Source organism: Rhyacophila brunnea, unplaced genomic scaffold (assembly GCF_057557595.1).
Source record: "Rhyacophila brunnea isolate RB1 unplaced genomic scaffold, BYU_Rbru_1.0 scaffold_24, whole genome shotgun sequence".
NCBI lineage: Eukaryota > Metazoa > Arthropoda > Insecta > Trichoptera > Rhyacophilidae > Rhyacophila > Rhyacophila brunnea.
In genome coordinates, this window is record NW_028232904.1 from 7030317 (window position 1) to 7042642 (window position 12326).

At 35.2% G+C, this 12326-nt stretch overlaps 1 protein-coding gene across 10 annotated transcripts in view; it reads right to left on the bottom strand.

Annotated features, from left to right (window-relative positions):
* The window catches only part of LOC147068969 (uncharacterized), a 619588-nt gene extending 610157 nt beyond the window's left edge, over positions 1-9431 (bottom strand). For 4 of the 10 annotated variants that reach the window (XM_085951199.1, XM_085951204.1, XM_085951195.1 and 1 more), the window contains exons 1-3: positions 9263-9431; positions 8448-8756; positions 3023-3448 (exon numbers count right to left, since the gene is read on the bottom strand). In XM_085951199.1, the coding sequence (XP_085807325.1) occupies positions 3023-3448; positions 8448-8663 (642 nt within the window). In that variant the 5' untranslated portion in view covers positions 8664-8756; positions 9263-9431. Of the gene's footprint in view, positions 1-3022; positions 3449-8447 lie in introns of all 10 variants that reach the window. The other 6 variants (XM_085951200.1, XM_085951202.1, XM_085951196.1 and 3 more) reach the window with 3 other exon arrangements.
* Between the last annotated feature and the right edge of the window lie 2895 nt (positions 9432-12326).

Consider the following 12326-nt stretch of genomic DNA (forward strand, 5'->3'; position numbering starts at 1 on the left):
TGTGGGTGAGCATAACCACATGCTGTCCGTATTGATTATGGACTGACATGGTATGAAGACGAAGCCGTGTAAAGCGGGAGTACCGTAGTATGGCGAGATAAGGTACGCACTGCGTTAACGTCTGGTGGTAAGCCCACCGACCGGTGATTGGGTCGAGTTGCAGCTACTGGCCGGCTAATGTGCGGGCAGGTTAAATAAACGACGTCTTATAAATTGAGAATAAAGCCATTTGTATTATTCTTTTTATCAATACGTCCATATCTTTAATCGTATTAATAGCATTATATAGTAAATTAATCTTCAATCTTTACAGTTTACATTGATTTATATTTTTTGAAAATTCGGAATATTTTGCGTTCTATATTTGCCATGACAGATATGTTGTGAGGGTATTTTTATTTTCCTTATCATTTTCTTGCAATCATACTATTACTAGATATTATAATATAGAAATCCAAATAATATAGGTTTTAGGAAATTATGCCGTAAAAATATTATTCAATTAAATATGTATTACCAAAGCATGATAACACAATTTTTTAGTAGTTCGTTGGAAGACAGTGGAACTAGTCAGACAAGATAAACACAAGACCAATATCGCCTGTACACGTGCATGGATTTACTGGCAGAAATAATGCGTATAATAAGTATAGTTCGTTTTTTTGCCGGCAGGTTCGCCACAATCGTTCAACTGCGCAGGGCCAGATCGAAAAAATTCCTACTGTCGCATGAAAATTCAGTAGCTTCAAAACTTTTTGATACATGCATGCAATGACATTAATATGGACGAATCATCTGGAATAGAAAATGACACTCACTTTATTGTCGGGTCTGCCGAATGGCATAATCTGTTCTAACGCTATTACAATAAAGGTGATATTGCTATAAATTCCTGATGCGTTTTGTTGGGTCTGCCGAATGGTTCGGTTCGAACGGGTTCGCTCAAATGAACATTGACATTAGAAACACTGCTCTAACACCATTACAATAAATGTCATATTGCTATAAATTCCCTATGCGTGATATCGCATAATGGAAATTGCGTGATGTCTACCTATACATGCGAATGCGCGAATTTACTTGCAAGCTACTGTATTGAGTGCGTCGTCCATTAATAATGTCATTGCATGCATGCAAGCTTGCAACTGCAGGATAATACATGTTTTCCCATACATTTTCTTGTTACGGCGGCGATAATACTTAATCTCAACAGTAAATCCATGCACATGTAAACAGGGTATACTAGGGTATCATATAAGTAGATATCCGGCAGTTTTATCTACAAAATTATACATAATGATCTACTTACTATAAAAAGTTTTAAAAATATACGATAGTAACTACATACTAACGTCCGTTCAAATTTTGAAAGACACCTCGTATTATATTTTTTTATGGATTTTCACACGGAGACAATACATTAACATTATTATGGTCACTAACATAAAAAGGCTACTTCGCTATCATAGCGAAGTGACAAGAGACGTCGCCACATGTCTGCGAGTGCGCACGCGCAGGGTGGGAGGGGAGGAAGGTGGTCGCCGGTAAAACAGGCAGCCGTTTCAAGATGACTCCCCGACGATCAACTTCGACCAGACAACACCAACATTATAATATTATGTACCTACTTCCACTTTCGTTTGGATGAGATAAACCTTTCTTGCTTTTACCATAATCGACTACTACACAACACAATATGACTTTGGGCATATCTACCATTTTCCAGTTGATAATATTACTTTTCGTCGGTATAGGTACCTATTCATAGTAATTGTTTTTCGATTGAATGATGTTATTTTATAATCACTGACTGAATTAAATTCAATAGTTTACACATGTTATAAACACAGTAGCAATGGCGCAAACCACCTGTAAGTCAACGATTACAACAAACGAAAAGACTAAGTAATACACACTTAGACAGTGATAAATGTGTTGCAATATACCTACAATGTTATTTCATTTATTGAATGCTATTTCTTGGTGAAAACGGCTAGTTGAAATCGTCTATCGTCTGACGACCTTATCGACTGGTCAAATGGATTATTGATGTAGATTAACTCTGTAGCAAATTATTGTAATTAAGTTGCACACCTTCAGACTCGTCTCAGTAAAATCTACAAGATATGGTATGTCTAGATATTATGGGTTAGGAGATATGGGATGTCTCAATATGTGACATTATGTCCATTGTTTGAATTTCTTTGGAGGATTAAAATTATTGCTCACCTGAACAATTTAGAAAAACGGACATATCGTGTTTTGCCATCTTACTACAGAACTATAAATGAAAAATCATTAACTGTTTCGTTATTTTTATCATATCATTTTTTTATAAACTTCCTAATCTTTTTTATTTCTCACGTAGGTAAATAATTATTATGTTTATACATGATTAATAATTACGATTACATACTATCTACTTACATATAATTTCAAATATCAATAAAAGATGTCACCGTTTGAATGATAAACAAATCATTAGTCTTATTATTCCGCATAATATACTATTTAGCAAAGTTGAGCGAAACATGTCGATGGTTCCTTCCTGGCTTCCGTGAAGACGTGATGTCCCGTCCCTAACTACTCTGTACAAGTCAATGTAAACACCGAATAATCGTTGCATTAGCATTAGAGCCTCGCACCCACTACGACGGCCAGCCGCTGAAACACGGCTGCATTATAATATGGCAGTGTACATAGGAGTGTGTGGTATGTGTTATATTATTTGAGTGGGGGAATAGAGATATTAATTATGTTTTATTATGTTTTTGTAGTACATAAATACACACTCCATCGATAATTTATCGTAGGTACTTAAAATAAACATAACTCATAATATATTATTTACTCATTATATCTTAGTACCTACTTATAATAATATGTTGAATCGTAGGTATATATTAGAATAAGTAGGTACATTTATTAATATTATACGTAATCTCATAATATACCTACACCCGTACATCAGACATCAAAATCATAAAAATACAATCATACAAAAATAAGAATATGAACTTACAGGGCTGCGCACTCCTCCAATATGGTTGAGTCCGAGCTGGTTCTGACTCTGTTGCACAAACTGGCCAGGAGTCGGCCCGGTGAGCACTCCGGGCTGACCAAGATGGAACATTACATGGTCTCCCTTATTAACACCGTTCACTTGCTGCATCTGTTGATGCTGATGAAGCTCATAAAGGCCTTGCTGGTGAGACTGCAAGACTAGTCCTCCCCCCAAGCCCGGGTGACCCTGAATGGTGGGCAGTAGCCCCGAGGACAGGTGGGCGTGTCCGGCCGTGCCCAGACCTGCCTGCGCGGCGGCCAGCATCAGCTGCTGTTGCTGGCTCGGCTGCGAGGTCACCGATTTGATCTGATTCATTTGATTCATCTGGCTTGAGGAGGTGTTGCTCATAGCGGGCGGCGGCGGGTACTTCCATTTGTCGTGGTTCTGCGGGGAAGAAGGAGAAAACTCGGTCAGTAGTTATACTATATTACTATACTTGCATGTAGGCGGGTAGAATCGGACTACTTACTCAAAAGCAAATAACCAAATAAATAGAAATCAATTAACTTGTATTCAAGAATCAACTAGTAAACCATAACTTATATATTATTAACTCCGGCGCCTAATGCAGGGAAAGGTAGAATGCAGCAGAAATGTAGGTAGAAAGAGATTTTATTGGATACGCAACCTACGTAAGTATCTCAATGTCCAAGGGGTTGAGAATCTAATACGAGTGGGTCAGGATAGAGATGTGTATTGTAAGTTGGTCGCCAACCTTCGACAGAAGATTGCACCAAAAAACAAGAAGAAAAGACCTGACATAGATCTGATGAAGAGACGTTTTAAAGATCACTACCATGAACGGAAAAAAATAATTGACTGCTCAGAACAGAAAAAAAATATTCATGTTGAAAATATAATATAGATTTAACATGTCCCGTTTTTTTACGTGTTAGTTAGTAAAGTTTCTTAGGATTCTTGAGTCAGATAATTTTGTAATAATTATTGGTAACGCGACGTACCTACCTACAACCTATAGACATAACTACAACATATTATACACACAACATGTTTGTCTTAATTTATCTTTTCAATCACTCATGAAACTCAGGTAAAATATACCGGCTTTATCGAAAACCAAGTAACCAATCTATATTGGTATTCAAATTATTCTATCCTATCATATATTATCCATTTAATTGCTTTGCTTATGGTATTGCCGTTAACTATATAGAATTATTGAGCGCATCAATAATATTGTTGCAAGGTGGCACTGCCACCACTCTAGTTTTAAAAAATATATATGTATACATATATGTCATGTTGTGAACGTCCTGAATTAATAATTTGTTATGTACTCAACGTGTCTTTTTCAAATAAATAAATAAATATATATACCTATTTCCGACTATACTTTGATACATCTCCAAAGCCTACTCGTCATTGATAATTTCAACTTATTGGTAATTTATTCATAAAATATTGAAATTTGTCCACCAAAACTAAGCCGGTAAAATATGTCTCCCATGAGGTAAGCTCCAACACCATAAGTTTGGGATAAAGAGATGAGAAGATAAAAGACGAAAATGGGTCAGCTGTACTTATTCAGTGTGGCATCTCCATAATTAAGAATATTATTACAAACGATGCGTAATCCAGGGATCGAGGAACAGAGGCGAATTACCCCAAATTGAAAATTTTGAGAGTTATGCACGCTCAAAAAATTACAAACAACCATACTTTTTGGATCCTCTGACTCATGGTTTCCCAAACTATGGGTCGCGACCCACCAGTGGGTCGCGAGCGAATATTGAGTGGGCCCTCGTCGATGTATACATGAATTAAAAAAAATAGGAAGTGATAAATTTGATATTTCATTCATGAAACACTTGAAACTTTTATTATTGAAAACCAAGTGCAGCCTAAGATGAACGTACTGTCTGACATCTCCAGTCATTTATCACTGTTAATAAATAACTTTGACGACTATTGGGGAAGAGATGAAAAAGTTTGATTCGTTGCGTTGGATTTGTAACCCATTTCAAGACGACTTACCAACTAGTATGTCAACAAAAGCAAGTGAAGAACTCATTGATTTATCAGAAGATACGTCACTGAAAAACAGTTTCAATCGTAAACAGTTAACGAAATTCTGACTCTCAGTTGCTGATAAATTATCCTTGCCTGTTCGATGAAGCTATGAAAATCCTCCTCCTCTTTACTACCTAATATCTATGTGAGGTCGGATTTTCAGCTATGGTTAACATTAAAACTAAATACCGAAATAAATTGGATATATCAAACTCACTGCGATTAAAAGTAATTAAAGTTGAAGTTTATGCTAAAACTGTAATGAAGAAAGATAAGAAACAAATACATCCTTCCCATTGAAATAACTTTGTAAAAAAAACCTTGCAGGTGTAGGTGTTGAGGTAATATTTTTTTTTATTTAAGTTGTGTTTCTTATTTCAACAGTCTTTCATTCATATTGGTAACACTTATAAAAATATTTTTTTTATTTCAATTAGTACAAATAAGACAGCATTAACTAGTTCCACGACTCGCTACTAGGGAATCTGAGCATTACCAATTATATTTATGCCCTCTTTTCTCTAAGACATCTAAGAGGTGGGTCCCAAGATTGGAAATTTTTCTTAGATGGGTCGGAGCCCAGTCAACTTTGGCAACCACTGCAGTCTAACTAAAATGTTAACAGTCCATAGGACGAGAAACTTAACATGGTGACCAAGACCAAAATGAAAAAAATAAAATAAGACTGCCTTTCCTTATTTTTCGGCTCATGTATTTTACTACAACAAGAGCCATGCAATTTTTGTTGACATAACGTCGCTATAGGGTTGGTTTGTCGAATATCCGTTTTTGTCGAAATCGACCTTTGAATGCAGAATGATTTTTTGTATCTAAATGGACCAGAACCATCATTTTCTTTAAATTGCTTTGTAATGAAAACAGCATTCATATGCTGTAAAAACAACAATTTAAATACAGGATAATCAAATTTGTTTTTCGTCTCCTGAACATGTGACATTTGGTCTATTCGACAAACCAATCATACAGCGACGATAGTAGTTAGTATGGGGATGTACCTATGCAGTTACATCTGTATGGCTTTACTCTTTTAAAGTTAAACGATGTATCGAAAAAACACAACCAATAAGCAACTTTACTGATTCAGACTTGCGCAAGTTTACGCTACGCGTTCAGCTCTGCTAAGTAACTATACGTCTGTAACCGGCTTTACTAAAGTTTGACTATGAAAGTATTAAATAGCTTTCATGGATTACCTATAAGATCAAGTCGGGTGTATTCCACCAATTAAATACTATCTCAATTGTTGTCATCGCGACAGTTAACTGTATAAGCCAACATAAGTTTCAATAAATATTACTATCGATTGTTTTAATTAATATTCAATTGTATCTAATTAATTATTGTGTTCTGAGCATTCATTATATTATAATACATTTTCAACTAAGTGTATAAAAATAATCAGCACTGAGTCACTTATACAAAAATAAGACATATCAATAAATACCTAAAGTGGTTGCTTTTCTAAGGTTATCAATATGGACTCTGGTACTTCCTTACGTTTAATGTTTTGAATACCTAGCTAAAGAGACCGTAATATTACATTAATAAGTCGGGTCTCAATTCATACAGTATTACATCAATACTGAGTATTAAATAAATAATAATTAAACACATGGTTTCCCAAAGTGGGAGAAGCAGTGGTCCGAGAGGGGTGGAGAGTCTTATCCGCTCAAAAGTTGACTGAATTTCAAAGATAGACACGATCCTCAGCCATAAGGGAATAAATAACCAAGAAGAAGAAAAATGGGTAGAACGAACGGCCAATAACAACATATCTTCATATTATATAACCTCCACTCTGTAGATATCCGTATAGGTACTCCGCGTAAAACCAAACATAGTGAGACTAAAAAGACGTAAATATAGACAGAATTATTGGCGAAGTCTGCCAGTTGGAGGGAGGTAGGCGATGTGTAACCGAACAAAACAAAGTCATACATACGTACTTTACTGACTTGAAGCTGAATTTTGGGCCATCTTGTGATGAACACAAAAAAATATCATGCACTTTTATTTGACCAGCCGCCGCAGATTCGATCCTGCGACCCACGATTTCAACAACGCAACCACAATGAGTAAAAACGAAGTTTAATATTTCTATAATGCCGTAGGCTTTTCAAAAATCAAATAGTCCACCCATACAATTTTGAATATTGATTGTGACGTCATCGGCGCGTTTGTTTAGATTTTGTAGACGTGAAGTAGGCTGCAATAATCGTGAGGGTTCTAAGATCCCCAAAGATGTCACTGCCTACTTTATTAAATAAACACGTCATGTAAATAATATTATGATTAGAACAATTAAGTATTACATTTTGATGTTTGATAATTTCTAGCGCCTGTATACGTGCATGGATTTACTGGCAGAAATAGTGCGTATTTTAAACTATCGTCACAATGACTGTTTACCTACACCCTACACGTAAAAGTGCCGACTGTCTCTCCAATCTCATTCTTCAAGATGACGCGACGTTGTCATTTTATAGTACCATTTGACAGGTAGTGAAAGTCGGTTAACCTCAAAATTAGTATAGTTCGTTTTTTTGCCGGCAGGTTCGCCATCATCGTTCTACTTACTGCGCGTAAAAATTCAGAAGCTTCCAAACTTTTTGATTTGTGCATGCAAGCTTGCAACTGCAGGATAATACATGTTTACCCATACATTTTCTTGTCATGGCCGCCATAATACGTACTGTCAACAATAAATCCATGCACGGAGGCGTTCTCGTAGGTAAGTAAAATGATTTCTTTATAAGTAAAGGTGAGGTGAACATTAAATGTTAAATTCTTTGACTTGAGTCTTCGCCACTGGTATTTTTAAGTGAGGATTTGGAAGCAAGACAGCAATAATTTGAAAAACTTTTAAAAATGTATTAAAATAATTTATTTCTTGTTGTCTTATATTTATTTTCAGTTGCTATATTTTAGTATAAATTCGTTCAATTAAAACTATCTTGTGTAATATGCTGTTTGAATAAATAACTAATTATTCGTTTTCGAGAACATTATAGAATAATATACTCCAACCGATATGTACATCTTTGTGACATCTTTAAAAAATACTTACTTGATTATATTTTGACGGTTAGCTGTTCTTTGCTGTGTTTATGAAAACGGAAGAATCTAATAACACCAAAATAATACGATGGAGGGGGGATTGCGGAACCCACTAGCTGTCAAATTATCAAAGACTGTTGAATAACGGAGAGAATGCAATTTAACAGTGTTACATACATGGAAATGGTGATCACTGAATGAATTATAATTTATTAAATAGCATGTGCACACGGGGAAACAACACGAACAAAATAAAATGCATGTTTTTACTTACGTCGATAACAGTGTCGTCTCCCAGGGCCCATCTCTGTTGCTTTGGTGCAAAGGGTGGGAATTCTGGATCCTGGGGCGTCCTTTGGAAGACGTAGCCTACGGCGGCGTCATCCTGAGAGCGGCCGGGGGCTGCGCCCCTCGCGCCCTGCCCTGACGGATCGCCGCCGCTGTCAGCGCTCGCTAACCACTTCATCAAGCTGTTGTCAGACTGTATCATTCAATTTACCCCCTTAATTCTACTGCCAGCAAAATATTCACAGCTCACAACGACTCGCTACCCTTTCGCGAAGATTCCGACGTGAAAAAGCGCCTGTCAAAATTACAAAACGGAGCGTTAAAATAAAAAAAACTTTTTGTTTACAGCGCTGACTTGCGGATAGCTACCGCCCTGCAGTATGTATACAACTCGATAAAAATGTATGCCTGACTGTCAAGTAGACATTTGATGTAATGCAATGATAGAAATGAAACGAGGCTAGCTTTGGGCAGATATTGGCTTTGGAAAGATCGTTTTGATACTAGAAAACAATGACAATTACATATACAAAATATTTGAAAAAAATGCAAGAAACAAATGGCAGCCGACGGTTTGACAGCGGCAATAACACAAAGAAAAAATATCGGATTCGAGTGTAAATACGCAACAAATTTGACAAAATACACCAATATCTCACCCTAAATTAATATGAGATCTTATTTAACATCAAATGAACGTATTATCCCTGTTATTTGACGTAAAAACGTCGGCGTCGGTACGTTAAAAATATTCTTTCAAAAACACACAAACACTGGAAGAATCACACAATTTACACTCACAGAATTACGGAAACACACAAATATTATCACTATCTGTACACAGAACTATTTACAATGTCCTTAAATTACACGATAGATTGATTACGCCATTTAAAACTGTCGATGTTTACCGATTCAAAACAGACGACCAAAACCTTTCAGTGTCTGTCCGCCATATCGGCTCGATTGCGCGCGCACATCTGTCATGGACGACTTTACCAATTAAATTTTTAGCTGGAAAAGACGTCTGTTTATGTTCTTTCTCACCTAGAGATGTGTACTCTTCACATACATTTTACTATGACGTACGTCAATTTTCACTAACCCATTGACATTTTAAAAAGCGCCATTTTCAAACAACATCTGTTTATTAACCACCGTTTTCTATATTAATTACAGCTAGGTTATTGATGATTTCGGAAAAATATATGTAAATATAGCATAAACAATTAATAATTTTTAAAACTTGTGATCCAGTCTAATCAGTTCTCTATTCTCAATTATGGTCGAAATGGACCCATCCATAACCGTCAAATATGGGGATGAAAAAACTTCCCTCAGTGGCCGGGGTTTCTTATAACGAATTTACTACGCCCCCTTATATGCTACAATAGCCTAGTAGGTACCTAAGTTTATTTTTTTAACACTTAGGTAATCCATATTATATTTTATTAATCAAATAAATTGTATTATCCCATTATATCCGTTCTATATAAATGTCTAAGCATCAGAACAATCCATTCCTCTTCATCTTTTCGGCTAGATGATTTCCGTGTTATAATAAAATCATTCAATCATTTTTATAGTATGAAAAATGTATAACTATGTGTTTGTATTTCAATAACAGCATACATAACACACTTTCATAGCATATCTATACAAAAAAGGTTATAAGCATCTGAAAAAAAGTAGTATTACCGTTATTACAATGTATGTAGAGTTCAGTCTTATGTAGGTATATGCAACATATTTTTACAAAAGTTTTCTTATCCCATTCACTTTAAATCATATTCCATTTTAAATTCGAGTGCTAGAAGAGCGTGAATTCGTTTTGTTCATATCATTTTTCTGTGTTATTTGTTTATTATGATATGAACGAATCAACAAAAGATGGAATGATTCTGGCAGATTAAAATAAATTGTTTAAGTACCTACCTGTTATTTTCTTTTCGACATAACACGTTAATGGTTGGCACCCTTACATAAATATATTACTAGGTAATTAATTTGAAATCGTTTAATACTTAAAGATCAAAAAGCTTGTATAAACAAAAAATATTATACTTACTAATTATTTTTTAACTTTCGTAATTGTTTAATTAGAGCATTAATTGAATTAGAAGTTTCATGGTAAAACTCCATTTTATTGTAATAGTTTCAAAAGCAAAGTTTATTCATAAGTTTACGATATTTTAGGATAGAATGTAATGTACCTACCTAGGAAATATAATTATATATTATACCTAGGTAGGTATTATAAAAGAAACCTATATAAATAAATCCATATTATCATAATCTACTTACTTACTTACTGTCTTATTGAACTGTAGAATTTACATAGAAAATAATAATAATATAATATTTAGGAATTATGTTTTACCTGTTCGTTTTCATGCCAATTATTTTTCAAAGCTACCTACCAACTGCTTACACAAAATCCAAAATATCGTTCTTTTTTTAACATGGCAATTCAAATATTTGTATGCTATCGGTCTTGCCATAGCAACTAAAATTTCATTAGCGAAGCGTACCATAGATAATATAGGTAGTTTTACTCAATATAGGTAGATATACATATCAGTGGCGCACCCAGGATTTAATATTGGGGGGAGCCAGGTAGGAGGGAAAAATATATTTTTCATGTAATTGAAAAAAAAACACTTTGTACGATTTGAAAATTTTATTTACAGAACAAAGTCAAGTTTTTTTTTTTTTTGCAAAGCTCTTGAATTATTTCGGCCGTGGTTACTTTAATCTCTTTGTGTATATAAAGTAATGCCAGTCCATTTTATATTGACTGCATCATGATAGACCTTAGGTATGTTTTTAAAAGGCGTAAGGCTGAAAATCATCTTTTACTGACGCATGTTGTGACGGGAGTGTTCCAAATATTTTAAGTACTTATACCTAGATGTTGGGGTAAATCGTTTTGTCGCATTTTGAAATGGCATCTACAGAATTTCTGCATGGAGTGACTGTATTTGATTTATCGATCTTTTTATACCATATTTAATTTCAGCGTTCGTTGCAAGATTTGTTGAAGGCATATTATCACGGTCATAAAATTCGCACAGCTCAGCTCACGAATTTCTTCCAATACACTTTCTGTTGGAGTATCTTTTCTGATTTGAAGAAGAGTTAAAAACTACTTTAGTATTTCGCGATGTCGCAGGAAACGTTTATTGAGCTGATATAATATTTTGTCGATATGGAAGAAAGATAGTTCTTCTGAAATACTCTTCTACTGAAACATCAGTACCAGTACACCTCAATGTTTGTTTCGATGTGTTCACGGCTTTTTTATTTCAACATTAAAGTTGTTGGCTTTTGCACACGCTTCATCATAAATAACTTTAAAAAATGAAGATTCTGTTGTTTTGCGAACGGTATTTAGTTCACCCACAACATCATAAACAAAAGTTAGGGCAGTTAAAGGTCACTGTCTGACTTTTGCAATATTTTACACAATGGCAAGGTGTACTCAAATTTATAGAGTCTGTATTCTATAAGCTGGCGTTCACGTTACGTCGTTCGCAGACGGAGAGCATTATGCTATCGCGTTTGACTGTTGCAAGTTTTCAATGGGAGGGAATGCAGTGCTGAATATTGAGGCGGAGGGGGGGGGGGGGAACCGCATGCCAGCTTATATACGACAGACTCTAGTTTGCAATCACAGTAATGATAATGTAAAACCAAACTCACATAACGAATTATTCAAAAATTTTGGGTTAGAAGACGAATACGAGACAAGTAATTTATTGTTTCTAAATTATGAATCACCGCATCAAATAGTTCTACCATGGTCATGAGCGCTTCATGCCGTTCCACCCACCTAGTTGGGTATACTTGACGTAGTTTCTGTCTT